Source organism: Electrona antarctica (assembly GCF_951216825.1).
Source record: "Electrona antarctica genome assembly, chromosome: 15".
Lineage (NCBI taxonomy): Eukaryota > Metazoa > Chordata > Actinopteri > Myctophiformes > Myctophidae > Electrona > Electrona antarctica.
Window position 1 is genome coordinate 24636768 of NC_136796.1, and position 19654 is coordinate 24656421.

The following is a 19654-nucleotide window of genomic DNA, read 5'->3' on the forward strand; positions in this document are numbered from 1 at the left end:
TGGGTGAATGTAATGCACAATCTATGTAAAGCGCTTAGGAAAAAAAGCACTGTATAATGCACCATTTACAATGTGTCGCAGCGTGACACATTACTTGCAACCAAGTATAAATCTTGCTTTAGTCAAACAGTACTACCAGCTCTGTGACACAGAGCCTCAAACAAGCTGTCACATTCATCACATTAACCACAGATGAATGGGTGGAATTCACAAGATACTCAGAGCAACAGTATATTACAGTCAGCTCATGTTATGACAAGCGAATGGGAAATGAAATGTTGTGACCTACAGATTTATTTTGTATTGTTGCATACCTGGTGTACTTGATTTTAAATACATCTATATTCTGATAGCAATCATTGCGATAGAGGGGGCTTAAAATAGTTTCTAGTTTTTAGATCAGGATATCAATTTGAACCAGGATAGAGAACTTACAGAATACACCATACAAGATACACAAGTGATGGGGAAAAAAGATAATTGAGAATTTAAGCTGATAAATGCTATTTGTGTGTTTCTCTCCTGATTGGATACAATTTGTTTCTATAAAAACATTTTGTTTACTGAACAAACACAAAGTTTTAAAAGGAACCCTGGGTGATAAGACTTATATAGCTTTAAACATTATACTTGCCCTATATAACTAAAATCTACCAGTATAAGGAATTCTGAAATGCATCAAAAAAGCATGTGCTGCTTACAGAAGTATTTAAAACATTAATGTGGTGCTCACAATGTTGGAATCAATATCAAAATAGTCATTCTGAGGAGGTTGACACAATGCTAAAATTATGTAACCAATGAGGGTCAATTCTGTAATGTTGTTTCTTTCTTTATTTCATCAAACTCTCAATATACGGTAGTAGACTCTTGAGAGAAAAACAGAATTCCGTAAACGGCATATTCCTGGCATTGATCCAGTTCTCACAACTCTGATCCTGAAGCAATGTAATTGATAGGGAGCTAAACCAAGTATTATTATTGAACTGTGGTCGTGGCATAGTTGTGTGGTTTGAGGTCAATATGCCAGAGAAATATAATCCCAATGAAGGAGGGATTTCCTACTGTGTGGAGCCATGAGCTAAATATATAGGAATGTCCCTGCCTTTCCACTGGGACGGGGGACGGGGGAATCTATACTGTTCATGATCAAAAGTGGAAAAGTTCCATCTTTTTCTGTGCTTCAAAAAGTGTCATGAATTTGTGCTGACAATTCTGTCACGCATGCTTTTTATTTTATTACTAAGGCAGTCTAGACTAGTGGAGTTTTACCCACAAGTACCAAAACATAAAAAACGTACATGAAAGTAACTGACACTGAATGTGTACCTTACCTCAGTTCAGTGGCCGTGACCCCTCAGAATGATCATATTTGAACTGGGGACCCCCACCCATCCTGACAAGCACTTGGAATGGAGGGTATGCTATGTGCGTGTCGTGACATCATCATGATACCCAGAAGTTATGCGGGAACGCCTACTGAGTGGCAAAATAAACTACTTTCTGGCCTTGACAGCCCATACATCTGATTGCATTTTACGACGTTAAACCCACTTTGCCACTCGTACTCGATTTGCCAATCACTTTATGCATGTGCATTATGCATGCCCTCTATTGAAGGATTTGAGGCATTATATTTTGATTGACTCGGTTCCACAAATATATATTGTGAAAATGGGGCGTATGGATTTTTTTTGCAGTAATGGTCTTTTTTCTTTTCTTTCTTTCTTTTTTGACGCATTCAAAAGATCTTAAAAGTCCTTGTCATGTGGGGACACAATCATGTGGGGACCCCCCTGGGTGTCCCAACCCACAAGTTCACTGTCTACTGGTATGCCAAAGGATAAAGGAAATGCCAGGAATCAATTGAAGATTAAATTGACTCGCGACTGCTCCAAAATATGCCAGAAAAACCTCACAGCCTCTACGTTTTTTTTCTTTGTTTTTTTTTGTGCTTGTGCTTTGACTAGAAAGGTTTCATATTGATTGACAGTATTTTGTAAATACTCAATCCATGACAAAATGTCACTGAAATGTCAGCATATAATGGCTTATCCATAATTATGTTTGTTCTTTTCTTTCTACAGACAGAACACAGGATGTCCATTGAGGAGGTTTGCCGGAAATACAACACTGATATCGTCCAGGTAAATTGAGATTGGCAATTTTTGACGAAGATATTTAGTTTAGAGAGAAAATAAGAGGTTACCTAGTATAGAGCCCTGGGGGACTCCATACAATGTATTATATAGGGTTTAAGTGGTTAAAGAACATTCAACCTTACCAGTGGACTGGCAAGTTTATCCCTTTGACTACGAGTCATTGTAAAGTACCATAGTTAACCCATTAACACATCAGGGCGACTCTACAAAGTCAAGAAGTAAGCTTGTATATCTGCTGTTTTTGGATAGCCAATGCAATAATCTAAAATGACACAGATGCTTGACATTGCTGCTGACCCTTTTCTAAAGCATACTGCATGTAGTTTGTTTGACTACCAAGGAAGCCACTGGAATGTGGAAACCATTCATTTCAGTATCAGTGTTTCCCCTACAGTATACGCATTCAGGTATCAGTGCTGTTGTTGAATTTTTATGTATTAATTTATTTATGAGGATGGAAGACGGATCTGTTTTATGACAGAAAAACAGAGCAGAGATTAGAAGAGATTAGAGTAGACAAGAGGTGACAGCTCCATCCAGTCACATTGAAAAGGTTGAGACACTATTTGATCTTGCCGCTACGTGACGTTACTTATGCATACTCCTTGTTCTTGTTATCTCTGAGAAAAAACAATGGGCAAAAATCCACTGCTACAATACAGTAGGTAAAACACTGTAGAAAACCTTGTCAGACGTGTTTGCTGTTGTGTTATACTGTGTATACGGAATTTGTCTTTAACTGTTCACAGACAGTGATACCATGTGATGTTCACAACATTGATGAGCCATCCTGCTCTCACCACTCTTCAACCTGTTATTTTCTCTCCTCCCTGCAATGGCTCTCACCCTCTATCTTTCTTTCACTCCCTCTTTTGTCCACCTGACCGTCTTCCCTCTGCCCCCTCCTCCTCCCCGGGGGTTCAGGGTCTGACCAATGCCAGGGCAGCGGAGTACCTGGTCAGGGACGGCCCCAACGCCCTGACCCCACCCCCCACCACCCCGGAGTGGGTCAAGTTCTGTCGCCAGCTGTTCGGGGGTTTCTCCATTCTGCTGTGGACCGGAGCTATCCTCTGCTTCTTGGCCTATGCCATCCAGGCTGCCACCGAGGACGAGCCTGCCGGAGACAATGTAAGATGAGAGAGAGAGAGAGGGAGGCGTGGTGGGGCAGAAGGTTGGGTTGGTGGGTCGAGGGATGGGTGGGGCGGTACAGTAGACAGACATGGTGCCAGTGTTGATTTTGATGTCAAATTTTGATTTAGTTTTAGTCAGTCTTTTGAATAAAATTACATTTCGTTTTTGTCATATTTTAGTCAACTAAAATGTTTTAGTGTTAGTCTAGTTTTAGTCAACTAAATATGAGATTTTAGTCGACTGAATCTACAGTTGATTTAGCAGACTAAAATGTATGTTGGTGGGCCTTGATGGTGTCGTAATGCCTGATTGTACACTTGGTTGCATGCTGTAAATAGCAGATCTACAAGCTCACAACGCATCGCTCGCACTTGCTATTTTCAGAATGCAACCATACATTTTTGTCAAGTTTTTATTTGTTTTTATGAAATTGTCAATATATAAGTTAGTCTTGGTTTTAGTCATCATAGCTTAGTTTTTATTTTTATTTTTTATCAGTGAAAAAGGGTAGTCGACGAAAATTTTTCGTCTTCGTTTTCGTCTACGAAATCACCACTGCATGGTGCCGTCCTCCATCCTACTCATGCCATCTGTGCTGCTACAGCGGTGGAACATGCAGATGATAATGAGTAGATACAAAGAGGAAAGGGAAGGATACATAAGAGAAAGGGATTGATGGATGGTAGGATACATAGGTAGGTACATGCATCTTGCCAGGGAAAAGGTGGACAAACGGCTGGATGCATAGACTGATGGATGTATTGAAATAGGGTGGATAGATAGAGGGTGTTCCCCCTATAGACGAATCCATGGAGCAGTGCCCTGTAGGCCAGGTGCTGCAGTGTAAAGATGTGCTTAATGGTACACCGCAGCTATGGCCGCACCCCGGGGCACCCCTCCGTGGATTCGTCTATAGAGGCTTGTTTTCGGCAAGTCATGAAAAGAGAGCTTGGTATCAGTGACAGCATGGCGTCAGCTGAGCTGCACCCGACAGACAGGACTCCTCTCAGGCCGACAGATAGCATCGTGTCAGTGTCTTTTGGTTCCGCCATGGGGGAGCATCACTCACAGCAGGCCAAGAGCAAAGGTTTATGGGTCAGTGTTGTTTAGTGCCGGGTCAGCACGTAGTGCTGAAGTCTCAAGGCTAAACGTCTTTGACATGTACAGCGTGGAAGGGACAAAGTGACAGAGACAAGCCATAGGGCTGGACTCTGGGAAAATGCACAGACAAAGCGAGGACACAGTTGCCAGAGTCAGCATGAAGGACTGAGACACACAAAACTAGTCATTTATACTTTGTTGTACAACCATGTCATCTGTTGAAAGTACCTGGTTTTCAACCAAAATCTTTCAGTTTAAAAATCACCTCTTTTCAGCGAGCAACATCCACTTATTACACTGCTATTATGGCTTATGGCGTATGTACCGTATAATGCATATTGTACGAATAGAATGGGAACGGGCCTTGTGCTTTTGTCATGCCCACCGTCCACACTCCTTTCGATGTGTACAGATACTGTCATGTTGTCAGACTTGTCACCGAAGTATGCTACAAGAGCAGTCAGGGCAGATAGATAGATAGATAGATAGATAGATACCTTTATTATCCCGCGGGATAATAAAAAACCCAGAGGCGGCACAGTAGTTAAGGTTACAACTACTTCAGGACACGTCGGCCCTCTCGGAGCGACGACTGTTACGTATAACTGGTATGCTGTTGAATCACATCAGAATCAGAGCGCACACACAGTGTACTAGCCTACTGTACTTTTAGAGTTTGAAAGTTTGTATCTAATTTATAACAAAAGATACAAATATGTGATATGAGATGTATTGTTGCTCTGAATGTGACAGTAATATTTCTATCCTGCTTCCACTCTCTCTCTCTCTCTCCCTCTCCCTCTCCCTCTCCCTCTCCCTCTCCCTCTCATGGTTTATTGGTTTTGAGGCCTCTTTGTTCATATCCAGTGTATTTTTAGACGTTGTGAGAGATTAAATATGAAAGCCAGATCTGTAGATGCTCTTTCCCTGTAGTTGTCTGTTTCCTGGTTCTTATTTTCAGAGTATTTTAAATAATGAGATGTCACTGAACAAAATTATGACTGTAACATCTCCCTCCTCTCTCTCCCTTCTCTCTCTCTCTGTGTAGTTGTACCTGGGTATCGTGCTGTCAGCTGTGGTCATGATCACCGGCTGTTTCTCCTACTTCCAGGAGGCCAAGAGCTCCAAGATCATGGAGTCCTTCAAGAACATGGTGCCGCAGGTATGACACTGGCATTGGAATGAGCCTAATAGGGTTCATAAATATGGTCGCATACACTGTTACTGTGTTGGAAACAGGGAAAAAGAAACTCGGCAACAATAGTTCGGGAACTTAACTTTGGTCCATTATGTCTCCACTTTAATAATGCCAAGTGGTATTGTATTTTATATCATTTTAATCATTGATTAGTCACCTTTACAACGAGGTATAGATTGTAAGGATCGGGTGTTCTTGGAATAAGCAACACAGCTAAACATGTGGGTAGCGCCTCCAAAATATTTGCCAAAATGGCAAGTGGTTGGTATTCAACCCTTGCTTAGTGGATTGGATGATTGCACTCTCCCACAGTAATAAGGAAAATATAAGGAAGACCGCAAGGAAATACACATATTGGCCATTTTTACACTTTAATAATTTTACACCCAGTGTTAGGGAACTCAGTAGCAGGTGGAAGATCCAATAGCAGAAGATCCAAAATTCAATACCAATTGGTATTATTAAAGTGGAGAAATAATGGGCCAAAGTTAAGTATCAAAACTTTTGTTGCTGAGTTTATTTATAAACCCCACAGACAGAAACAAACAGCTTAATTTCCTCAAGGCCTCAGTCCTGTTCATGTTCAGCCTCAAGGCCTCAGTCCTGTTCATGTTCAGCCTCAAGGCCTCAGTCCTGTTCATGTACAGCCTCAGTCCTGTTCATGTACAGCCTCAAGGCCTCAGTCCTGTTCATGTACAGCCTCAAGGCCTCAGTCCTGTTCATGTTCAGCCTCAAGGCCTCAGTCCTGTTCATGAACAGCCTCAAGGCCTCAGTCCTGTTCATGTACAGCCTCAAGGCCTCAGTCCTGTTCATGTACAGCCTCAAGGCCTCAGTCCTGTTCATGTACAGCCTCAAGGCCTCAGTCCTGTTCATGTACAGCCTCAAGGCCTCAGTCCTGTTCATGTACAGAATCAAGGCCACAGTCCTGTTCATGTACAGCCTCAAGGCCTCAGTCCTGTTCATGTACAGCCTCAAGGCCTCAGTCCTGTTCATGTACAGCCTCAAGGCCTCAGTCCTGTTCATGTACAGCCTCAAGGCCTCAGTCCTGTTCATGTACAGCCTCAAGGCCTCAGTCCTGTTCATGTTCAGCCTCAAGGCCTCAGTCCTGTTCATGTACAGCCTCAAGGCCTCAGTCCTGTTCATGTACAGCCTCAAGGCCTCAGTCCTGTTCATGTACAGCCTCAGTCCTGTTCATGTACAGCCTCAAGGCCTCAGTCCTGTTCATGTACAGCCTCAAGGCCTCAGTCCTGTTCATGTACAGCCTCAAGGCCTCAGTCCTGTTCATGTACAGTCTCAAGGCCTCAGTCCTGTTCATGTACAGCCTCAAGGCCTCAGTCCTGTTCATGTACAGCCTCAAGGCCTCAGTCCTGTTCATGTACAGCCTCAAGGCCTCAGTCCTGTTCATGTACAGCCTCAAGGCCTCAGTCCTGTTCATGTACAGCCTCAAGGCCTCAGTCCTGTTCATGTACAGCCTCAAGGCCTCAGTCCTGTTCATGTACAGCCTCAAGGCCTCAATCCTGTTCATGTACAGCCTCAAGGCCTCAGTCCTGTTCATGTACAGCCTCAAGGCCTCAATCCTGTTCATGTACAGCCTCAAGGCCGGTACCGGGCAGAGGCGATGCATCCTCTGTTCCTCCTCAGAGCTGAATGGGGGCGGGCAGAACGCCACCAATTCAGTAGGGGGACACTTTTTTTCTTTTTTTTAAAGATTTATTTAATGATAATACAGACATCATCATTTAAAACAATGAATTACAGAATCAAGGTTTTCTTTTTTTTAAAACAAGACAAGACAAACTTAAAAAAAAGAAGACAAAAAACAGCAAAAACAATCCAAAAAGCAATCCATCTCCAGTGTCTCTGTAACATCCTTGCTTTCTTCAGGACTACATATGGCATCAAGTCAACACTTAACAGGGGCAAAGGGCAATATCGCTTCAGAGTGTACATTTCGGAAGGAGAAAAAGAAGAAAGAGTGGGCAGACAAAAGAAAAAGAGACAAAAAAACAACAACAACCAAGAAACTAAAGTATTTACAATATTGCTGAGGGGAACAAAACAGCTTTGGACTTCGACCATGAGAAGAGGAAGGGTGTCTTAAACATTTTCTACAAAGATCATAAAGCAGGCTATTAGGACCAGTAAGATCAAACAAAGTCAGCTCTCAGAGGGGCAATGTGTACTATCCAGTTGTTCCAAATTTGGTAGAAATTGTCTAGTCTAGTTCTTAGGATGTATGTTAATTTTTCCATTTTGAAAATATCCAGGACTATTCCGTGCCAATCGTCCATTGTGGGTTCTCATACATGTTCTGAAAGGACTCTGTGTGCTTTTCTAAACAAAGCTATGCATGATGGTGGAATTGAAACAGAAAAATCTGCACACCAAATAGCTCTTGTTAAAAGGATTGTAATCTGCAAAAGTAGATGTTTCGAGCAATGCCGGCTCTGAAATCTGAGATGGAGCCTTTGTTGGTGAAAATGTCACTACTTTTGCAGATTAAAATCCTTTTAATGGGTGCTATTTGGTGTGTGGATTTCTCTGTATTACAGTTCCTAGCTGATGGCTCATTGTTGTTATAAATCTTTTTCCCCCAAAAAAGTAATGATAGGTTAGGTAAAAGGTCCCTTCTCATGACAAACACACCGTTGAGTGCTGATTATGACTTTTAATGGTGTAGCTGATGAATTCTGTGCTGCCATAGCCCATCATTCTCAAATGTAATCAATGTAAAATATCATACTGAACAAGCCCTGATGGATTGATTACGTCCTCTTCTGTGTATGACACAGAACCACATGCATTTAACTCTATGAAGTGGACTGACCTATTTTTAAATATCATTTATTTGAGATATTTTCCATATAGTTCAGGACACATAATGACAGAAAGAAAAAGTAAGGACACATGGGTGGAATCGATGACCATCAGTAAAGCAGGGACAGTTAGATTCCATAAGTGAAGGATGCACCATAGCAGCCAGATATACAGATCACATATTACACAATTGGCAGGCAGTGCCAGGAATGGCATCCACATTCTTAGCTTCTGAATTATGTCCATTATGACGGATTTGTTCCATCTTAGCAATGGAGAGCATCTCGTTGAGTCGAGGTGGACAGACTTTGATTATAACTTTCTCACACCTTTCTCTTACTGTTTCCCTCTTCTCTTTCCCGCCTCCCTCCCTCCCTCCCTCCGTCTCCAGCAAGCCCTAGTGATCCGCGAGGGGGAAAAGATAACGATAAACGCTGAGGAGGTGGTGGGAGGAGATCTGGTGGAGGTGAAAGGAGGAGACAGGATCCCTGCTGACCTCCGCGTCGTCTCCGCCCATGGCTGCAAGGTGGGACTGCACACACTCGTACAAAGGCATGCGCACCTCAAGCCTTACTGCGCCGCAATGCATTGTGAGCTTGTTAGAGCTGCTATTTTCGGTGCGCGACATTGCTAACTAAGTATAAATCGGACGTAACGCACACACATGCACATACACACACACCTGGACATACATGGACAGCTATCAGCATGTATACTGACTCACACATGCATAAGTGCACGTGCACACTGACATACACATAGGTAGACGTTCACGTGGTACACATACATGGTGCCTCTCCTAAATTTCTACTATCTTTTAGTGTAGGTTTGCAATTAAGTATAGACTACGTCTGATTCATCATGAAAGCATGTTTGAAGCCTTGGTCTGTTTGCATCTCAGGTGTACATCAGATGATGAATTACACCTGTTCGTAAATCAAATGCTCGTTCATGTGTGCATTATTTGCATTGGTCCACGCCCTGTTTAACACCATAAAATGCAACTGGAATAGCCAACTTAATATTAACACACACACCCCCTCTCCACAACAGATTGGACTGATTCAACACACACACACACACATACACACACACACACACACACACACACACACACACACACACACACACACACACACACACACACACACACGCACATATCTCTCTCTCAAATAATCCTGTTCTTCACAGGTGGACAACTCCTCCCTGACTGGCGAATCAGAGCCACAGTCCAGGTCAACTGACTGTACCAATGACAACCCTCTGGAGACCCGCAACATCGCTTTTTTCTCCACCAACTGTGTCGAAGGTACGGCCAACTGCCTGACCATGACATTGGGGTCATTTGAACTGACGCTGTCATGGTCGCAGATGTTTTCAGCCAGCTATCATCATCACACACAACTCGTCTTGCTTCGGTTTCCCTTCTACACATTACCGCCTTTGCCGTTCACCATCATCACCATCATCATCACCATCATCATAATCATCATCATCATCATCTTCTATTTCCTCCATCATCATCATCATCATCAATATCAGCATACACACACAGTGTCTCACACTATGAAACATGACTTTACTTATGTGCGGTTTTATTGGTCACTGCCGCTGATCTAAAAGATTTCCACTCGGCGCATCACTCCCTCGCTCCTCGGCGATGTGCACGCAGAGTTTGAACATAATGTGGGCCTATCGGTTTGGACAACCAAATGTCCATATATATGCCTATAAATGGGCATATTGGTCGGATGGTTGGTTCTGGACCACCTATCTGGCGGAGTTTGACGTCTATTGGTCAGATGGTTCTCAAGATTCATGAACTACAGATGTTTTGACAGGCACATAGACACACAGATTCATGAACTACAGATGTTTTGACATGCACACAGACACACAGATTCATGAACTACAGATGTTTTGACAGGCACACAGACACAGATTCATGAACTACAGATGTTTTGACAGGCACACAGACACACAGATTCATGAACTACAGATGTTTTGACAGGCACACAGACACACAGATTCATGAACTACAGATGTTTTGACAGGCACACAGACACACAGATTCATGAACTACAGATGTTTTGACAGGCACACAGACACACAGATTCCTCGTAAGATTGTGGACAAACAACACAGATCCAACTGACTTCCAACTCGGCACTGAACTGCTATGCTAAACCTTTTTGTAGCTTTTTGGCGTCAGTTTGTATCTTTCTGGCTTCCTTTGACAAAATCCCAACCCTAGTATGTGAACGCATTATGAGATGAAATGAAATGAAATGAAATCTATATTTACCCAGGGTATCTGGGCTAAGCTCAAGAACTTGTTTCCAGCCAGGCCCTGCTCATAGAACACATTTCATCGTAGTGGTTGATGCCTTGTTCAAGGGCATTTCAGCGGTGGTAATTTTAACGTGTCGGACGGCTGATTCGAACTGGGAACCTTCCGGTATCTAGACCGCGCCGCTATCCGTTCGGCCACCGCTGCCACAATCTTAGATCTTACAAGGACAATGACATACAGTGGACTGTTGAAATTATATATAAACACAGTTATATGTATATCTATATGGTATAAATAGGTGTATATTTAAGGTGTATGTTTATGTAAGAGTTGATTTTGATGGTTGTGTTCCCCATTTGCTTGGGGAGGTTACACCAATACAAAATACACTATTATTGGTCATGGTGGGAAGAGGATGGTGTATGCTGCCTCCGTGTGGACATTATATGGTATTGCATACAGTGTAGGGATCACAGTTGTCATCACATCTTCTTCACTCTCATTCTTGATTTTCACTCTTGTTCTTTTTTCAATGAAACATAACACATTTCCTGTACATTATATTTCGTTCAGTCAGACAACTCTGAATTTAGAATATATATTTATTGAGCATAGATATATGAAGCATAGATTGGTCCCTATTCATTCCCTGTAACATTAACATTTTAGTTAAGTTATAAGCCAAATAGAATGAATTAAGACCCCATGCAGGGGAGTCTAGAAACAGAGCCTACAGGTGAATGCTGGGGAGGTGGTGGGATTTGCAAAAACTGATGAGGAGGCAAAGAAGTTTAAATAGCCGCTCTGATCAGATAAAGAGTGCATGAGACTAGTAAGTAGGCACGCTCACGAGTTGTCTGCATATCATTTGTTAAAATCTATATTTTTGGACCATTGTCCAGGCACGGCGCGTGGCATCGTGGTGTGTACCGGTGACCGTACCGTGATGGGCCGCATCGCTACCCTGACCTCTGGCCTGGAGACCGGGAAGGTACAGTATTTTAACACTTTCATCCTGGCGTCTGCCATTTGTGAACATTTTTGAAAAATCTTGAAATTTTTCACATGTTTTTTTCATGTCATGTGAAAGCATGAAATCATAGCTTCATATTGACATATTGGTTGTTCAGTTTGACCCACCAGTGAGTTGAGAAAACAGGCTTGAAAGGTTCACTTCTGTGGTCTCTATAACATTACACCTAGCTACATGTTTAAGCATTATTTCATATTTACATGTCGATTTCAGCTCTGACATTTATGTCAGACATGCTCTAGTATGTGAAGAGGTTACCATTAACTCATTTTGGATAAAAAAAATGTTTTTCTCCTCTCCTGAACAGTTAGTCTAGTCTCTCTATCAAAGAGTCACATTTGTAGAATTGGACTCGGGTCCTAATCACTCTAGGTTGTCCTCAGACGAGCCCTCCATCATCTCTTCCAGTCATCCCGGTTCTCCATACATCTGGGTTAATGGCTTAATAAACATAGAGCAGACGGCAAAACAGGACGTTTGTTATTGTCATGTCACTATCCTCCAAAGTTACTTGAATCCAAATCCGAACCCTCCACCTCCTCCTCTTCTTCCTCTGGCAGACGCCCATTGCCAGGGAGATCGAACACTTCATCCACCTGATCACGGGCGTGGCGGTCTTCCTGGGCGTCAGCTTCTTTATCCTGGCCGTCGCCCTGGGCTACTCCTGGCTGGAGGCCGTCATCTTCCTCATCGGCATCATCGTGGCCAACGTGCCCGAGGGTCTTCTGGCCACCGTCACTGTGAGTAGAGGAGGATTGTGTGTGTGTGTGTGTGTGTGTGTGTGTGTGTGTGTGTGTGTGTGTGTGTGTGTGTGTGTGTGTGTGTGTGTGTGTGTGTGTGTGTGTGTGTGTGTGTGTGTGTGTGTGTGTGTGTGTGTGTGTGTGTGTGTGTGTGTGTGTGTGTGTGTGTGTGTGTGTGTGTGTGAGAGAGAGAGTGCACATTGCTCCATACTACTACTAGGTTTCTATACGTGTGTATGAGGGGTATATCGTTTGATTGCTGCAGTTTGACAGTATATATTTCATCTTATCTGGGGATTGTAGTTTTTAGACTCTAAAATGGACAGCATACTGTGTGTGTGTGTGTGTGTGTGTGTGTGTGTGTGCATATACTACCTCTGTTTTCCAATATCTATGTCATTCTGTCTACAGGGTGGTGTTGTGTGTCTTTACAGGGTGGTGTTGTGTGCAGGCCTGAGTCAAATAGCATCTTGCAGATATTTTAAGGCCTTTACACACCAGGGGCAATTTATTCCATTATTTTATTATCAACCGTGCATATTAAGCAATTGAAAAACATACTATATATGTATTATATGAAGTGATCTGAAATTGTGGTTTGCAGATAACGTAGACCAAGCGATTCACTTTTCAGTCATGGCATCTTTATTTTATCATTCCTACTGTGTAAAGACATTTAGTCAACTTCAGTGTTAGTTAGGTGAGTTTCTTTGCTTTGTAAAAGACAATGAGAAAGAATTTGTCAGTTGCAATGCACTCGCTAACATTATTTATACTTAATTTGTCTGTCAGCTTATCTGGCCTTATCTTAATTGCTCTAATGTATTAAATCCCACCTCTGTACTATCTGGTCTTAGCCTGGCTCCAGACCATGAATCACTAGCCACACCCATTAAGAAATGCCACACATGTGAAGTAGAGACTGACACGGGAGTGGATTTTCACTCCTGTCCTGTCCCACTCCCACAGAAAAAATCCTGTCCTGTCCCAATCCTGGGCCAGAGTTTAAAAAAAAATCCTGTCCTGTCCCACTCCTGTAGAATGACTCCTGATCCCATCCCGCTCCCACTCGAAATTACTCCCGCTCCCATCCCGCTCCTGTTTTTTTTTTTTTATGTTAGTCATTAGGAAAGGCAATTGATTGATCGATCCATCTATCCATCTATCTATCTATAGGCCTATCTATCTATCACTTCTGGCTTCTCAAGACAGATAGCCTACCAATAAAATTAAAATAAATAAAGTGGGCAATGTTGGATTTAACTTTGACTACCAAATACAGTTCTGACACTTCATTTAAGTCCTATACGGTTTTTCCCTGAACAGAACTTAAAGCTTAACAGTTAACAAGTGCTTTGTCAATTAAGATAAAAAAAAAACCTCAGTGTCAATTTAACTCTATATGATTAATTATTCAGTGTACAAGTCTATGTGTATGGCAGTGGTCCCCAGGGGTCCTTGAGAGAGTTCCAGGGGGTCCCCAGCTAATTAATAGTTTGGAACCAAATGGACCATTATGGGTCTGTAACAAATTATGTTATGGGAGTGTACAAATGGAACCAAATGTTGTTCCATTTGTACACTCAGAGTTAAATTAACATTGATTTTACAATATAAATTGGGGGTCCCAGCGATAAAAATGCCATTCAATGGGGGTCCATAGACTAATGCATGTCAAACTGGGGGTCCTTGAAAATAAAATGGTTGAGAATCACAGCTAGAACCGTAATACAAATCTTCTCTTATGCCCCTGGCATCTTTTCAAATGGGGGTCTGCGGGCTAATAAATGTCAATTTAGGGGTCCTTGACATGAAAATGTTTGGGAACCACTGGTGTATGCGACTCGGTTGGGAGAAAGAAAGGAGACGATGTATTGTAGAACATTCGCTCAGAACAGAACAGCTGTTCAGAGAGCTGTAACAGCGTTAGCATGTAGCTAACATAGCATCACAATTGAAAGTTGCAACGTTGCCACTGCCAGGGGAAACAAATGCATCAGGATGATCTGGCTATAAATAATCGATTAAATCACGGCACCGGCGCGATGCAGAATCATACACGGCCGCATTACGATGTCTTCATATAAAACTTTATAAGACGTCCAGCCCGACTGGTTTGCAATTGGAGGAGGTGTTTGACTGTTTGTGTTGTGGAAGCACTAGCACTGCTGGATTATGGGTAATGTAGTTGGCTCACAGAAAGATGACTACATCGATGTCAATCCCGCTCCTGCACGCTCCTGTTGATTTTCATTCCCGTCCCGTCACGATCACGGGATTAATACAAATATTAATCCCATCCCGCGGGAATCCCGCGGGAATCCCGTGACCCGCGGGAGTCCCGACAAAATGTCAGTCTCTAATATTGTGAAGTCAGGGGTGGTCTTATCATCAACAAACAAACATGGCTGCCCCCACTGTGGTCACTTGCGACCGTACCGATCTGGCTATTAAATTGCCCTATGATAAATAGTTTCTTTACAGAAACGACAGGTTTTAGAAACATCATCATCCGACATATTTTACCGTGTTTACATGCTAGTAGCGCTCATTGACCGTGTTTGTTTGGTTAGCAACCAAGTTAGCCACATTGACAACAACGTCATCTGCTTTGCTACTATTTGGATTGGTTGGTGTGAACCAATCACCGAAGACTGCCACTTTGGCAACGCCAATCCCAGAAACTGCTGCCGTGGGAAGGGCTTTCAGTCTGAATAATGAAGTGAAACGAAATAGAAATTTTAGACTGAGTGTCAGGCTAATCTGGAATTGCAAGCTGGTTAAAACTGAGAGGATATCTGAGTAGGATACAGACAGGAGAAGTTATAGATGGAGTGCCGTGATTTTTGTATTTTTTCCAGTTTTTCATGTGTTCGAGGTGACAGTACTTCATTAGTCCCCTTGGTGTGGTTGTTATGTTCAATGATGTCTTCCCTTTGTATTTAGGGTACAGTTAAACGTGCCAATGGAAAAAAACAGTGATATAGTGTATCATATCATCCCCTCCCCCTTTATCATGCGTACAGCTGTGGGTGCGACTTCAGTTCAGGTAGATCACCACCCATCACCACCTGGCAAATCAGGCATACTTAATGAACTGGTGGGCGTGTCCACATAAAAATGACGGAACTCCATCTTTAAGAAGAAATACTTTGTAGCATACAGAATACAAGTCCTAAATGCAACCTACTGTTTCACTCAGGGCTGGTGGTGGTGTACTTTGTAAGCTTGTGTTGGTTGTGTAGGTTGTGTAGCCTGTTGTGTAATATCTGTATCCCCCTGTCTGCATCTGTTTCTGTGTTGTGTCCCGACGTGCCATGATATCTCTGTGTGTTTGTGTATTCGTCTGTGCTTCTCTGTTTTTATTGTTGTACTAGCGTTGGCTTCAACATACCGTATGTACAGTATCAATGTGTCTATATCTCTCTTTCTGTGGTGATTGGCGTTGTGTTGTATCTGTCTGTGACTCTGTGTATCTCTCTCTCTCTCCCTGTCTCTCCTAGGACAGCCCATATGTCTGTGTATCTATATCGCTCCCTCTCTCCTCCCTTTCTCTCTTTGTGTTTGTCTCTCTTCTTCCAGGCCTGTGGCTGAGCCTGGGTCATTCTGTGAGACCACTGGGTCAGTTGTCTCCAATGACAACGGCTAGCTAACGTAATGACACTATAGGCTAAACGCCGTCTAGTCGGCTACATTACATTTGTATGTGGCGCCGTGCCGGCTGCTTGACTAGTTCTGTTTTTGGCCCGCGGGTCTTGCCGTACATTGGCATGATGACATAGCGATACATACACCCTTCTGCTTCAGCGCCTCACTTGCTCATGCGTTGCGTTTTTCTTTCTTTCTGCATCGCTCTTCTGGCTGTTATTGAATTGGTAGTGCATCGTGCTGTAGAAGGGGGGATATACGGGTGTTAGTGATCAGGAGGGACATCTCCAGGGGTCTGGGTAGAGACGTGGGATGAAGGCATGCTTGATTAAAGATTAAAGGGGAATTCCACTTTCTAGGGTCATTTTCACATCTGCTCAGACTTTTGTTTGCACCCCAGGTTTTTAAGTTGCTTGGGTATATTCATTAGAAAATTGGTGATGTTTGGTGATGGATGGGCTTGCGTGAGGGGGAGTTAAATTGATCAAATTAATTAAAGTGTCTATATTGAATCAAGCAGTTAAACGTGTGGGGTCCACACAACAGCCTGAGTGAAAATGACCCCTGAGGTGTTTTAAATTGAAATTCCCCTTTTAAGTTTACTCTGTGCCTGGAGTGGATGGATCTCTTCTGTTTCACCATCTTGACCGTCAACTAATTATCTTTTTCTTTCTTTTCTTCTTTCTATCACTCTTCTTTCCACACTGACTCGACCCGTCCCGATATCTACCATTCCTCTCTTTAACTCCCTCCCATCTATCCATTTATTTTTGTCTCTGACCTCCATCTATTTCCTTTTTTATTTTCCCGTTCTCTGTGTTGCTCTCGTTTCCCCGCTTTCCCTACTCTCGTCTCTCCGTCCCTCTCTCTGGTTTCCTTCCCTGACTTCCAGGTGTGTCTGACCCTGACCGCCAAGCGCATGGCTCGTAAGAACTGTCTGGTGAAGAACCTGGAGGCCGTGGAGACCCTGGGCTCCACATCCACCATCTGCTCCGACAAGACGGGCACCCTGACCCAGAACAGGATGACTGTGGCCCACATGTGGTTCGACAACCAGATCCACGAAGCCGACACCACCGAGGACCAGTCCGGTGAGTTGGGGAGAGACGCAGAGACAATTTTTTTTTTTTGTACCATTTTTTGCATCAGTGATCATCAATACCACTACGTTTTCATTTATTTAACCTTTGAAAGTAAATATCTCCTTTTCAAGAGTGCCGTGGCCAAGATAAGCAGCAGCGCATTTAACACAAGGCTAAATGTAAATCTCGAGGAAGTGACAGGCCGAGTGGGAATCCCACTATCTCTGCTAGAGATTAGGGGATGCAAGAAATCTTCATTTCTTTCTAATCAAATACTTGTTCCAATCCCTCAGCGATTACCGTAGCCTTGTACTGTGCTACATGTAGCAACTGTCAGAGGACAGTGAATAGATAGTGTACATAATGGTATGTCAGTCGGATCTGAAACAATGGATGACTGCATAATAGCGTATAGGCTGATGTTAAGGCCAGTGAGTCGGACCTCGGATGCTCGAGAGGCATCCTACCGAACCACCTATAGGCCAGTCAATCTAAGATTTGACCCAAAAGAAATTGCAATATCGTTCAAGGTTTTTTATGATCCTTAGGGTCATCCAAATAACATATTAAAAATTGATTATTATATACATATTTATTTGGATCATGGTAAATTCAGGGGTTGAACGTTGGGGTACCATTGAAAACCTATATAAGGCAAGAATGTCACATTTGAATTATGCTTTAAGTAGCATATGACATGTCAAACTAGGGGTTATTCATGATTCTGAATCAATTGCAAGCATTAGTTTTGTACGAAAAACACTCCTTGGGCTAAAAATGGCGATAGCCGTCAAATGTGATGAGGTCATCACATTTTAGCAAGTAAAAAAACCTTGAACGATTACGATTGCAATTTATTTTGGGTCACGCCCCTTTTTAGTTTAGATTGACTGGCCTACTAAGCTGGCCCCTTTCCAGGCGAAGAAGCAGCGAATCAAGTTTACTTACAGTATAGAGAACACATCCTAGGGGACCAATTTACCTGGACGATATCAGTGTCTGGTGTTTCGTGTATAGAGAGAAAAGGAAATATAAATGAATAAACATTGAGATTGCAGAGCATGTTTGTCTATTTTCACAGAATGTTCACCTATTATGGTGCCCAGAATTGGGATGCTAAGGGTTCATGTGGATAATATTTCCTGCTTCAAAATGTAGTAAAAATATCCTAATATGATATAATATGAATATATACAATTGTGGAGTGCTTGGTAAGAGTAAACGGATGACAGCAAGGGTTATTCGATTAAAGTGCTTTTATTTTCTGGTGCCAGATACTCAAATTAAGCATTAGAGGCTCTAAAAACCTAAAATACCCCTCTAAAAACTCTACCCCTTATGTCTAATCTAACTTACTAGGCTTTTTATTTATTTTGAAAAACGTTTTGAAATGGTAAAAATAGACAATCTGCATTGACGCGTTGTGAGCCCGTAGCTTGGTTATTTTCACTGTTTTAAAATGATTTTCAAAATGAAAAGATATGCCTTATAAGATTAGGCATAAGGGATAAGGCGCCGCACAAGATAGGGCCAGCCGCCACAAGTATAATTATAAAGTAGGTATTGCAACGAGGAAATTCTGGTGCCTAAGGAAAGTCAGGAATCCATCCCACTGCTTCAGCAGAGCGGTCTCTGTCTCAGTGTGTTGAAGAGAGAGAGGCCAGATGGTCCAGGCAGCGAGAGCAGATGGAACATGCTGTCGTGATGGAGAAGGCCACTTTATGCACAACAGGTGTGTCGTCACACCCAGCCCAGAGTCTAATTACTCTGACTCAGGCCAGGTGTGACTACCACCTACTGTACGGAACAAAACATATAATTTTTACAAATATAATTATGCCTGCAAAACTGCTGTTTGTTCATCTTTGAACGCTGCTGTTTCATGAACCTGCTGCCAGCAAGTCAGTATGGGATGCACACACAGATCCGACACACCACGGACCAACATGCGGAAACAGCGGTCGGACATGCAGTCGAACATGCGCTGCTCCCGTGCTTGCGGTTAGGTTTAGGTTAGGGTTTGAGGTAGGTTGTCGGTCTAATGACAGTCGGACCAATAGTATGTCTAAACTAAAGCCTGTACCTGTTAGTATTCCTAATTATCTCTGCTCATGGAATACAAGAGTGCTAGTATAAATCTACGTCATACATTTCCAAGGGGTGCAGTCTGTCACGGAACGCCCTGCGGACGGAAGCCGCTCCTCCAAGTTATCCACATGACGCACAATGGAGGACATTAGGGAGGACTTTACACCTACTAACTATATGGATTAGGTGTGGAGTTGTAATTTTATGCCTACGTTGGAACTGTTTCAGCTGGTGCAACCCTTAAAATGTTGCATCCAATGCACGTAAACGACGTTTGAACTTACGCACAGCTAGTGCTGGTCTTTAATCAGCATGTATGTCAGTATGTGTTTGCCACCCCTAAATATCTCTACTCTCTGTT

General features: G+C 42.8%; 1 protein-coding gene across 4 annotated transcripts in view; it reads left to right on the plus strand.

The window, feature by feature from the left end:
- The window catches only part of atp1a3a (ATPase Na+/K+ transporting subunit alpha 3a), a 75160-nt gene that overhangs the window by 39334 nt on the left and 16172 nt on the right, over positions 1-19654 (plus strand). For all 4 annotated transcript variants that reach the window (XM_079522182.1, XM_079522181.1, XM_079522179.1 and 1 more), the window contains 8 exons: positions 2088-2147; positions 3087-3290; positions 5443-5556; positions 8801-8935; positions 9601-9718; positions 11605-11693; positions 12296-12475; positions 17016-17214. In XM_079522182.1, the coding sequence (XP_079378308.1) occupies positions 2088-2147; positions 3087-3290; positions 5443-5556; positions 8801-8935; positions 9601-9718; positions 11605-11693; positions 12296-12475; positions 17016-17214 (1099 nt within the window). The remainder of the gene's footprint in view (positions 1-2087; positions 2148-3086; positions 3291-5442; positions 5557-8800; positions 8936-9600; positions 9719-11604; positions 11694-12295; positions 12476-17015; positions 17215-19654) is intronic.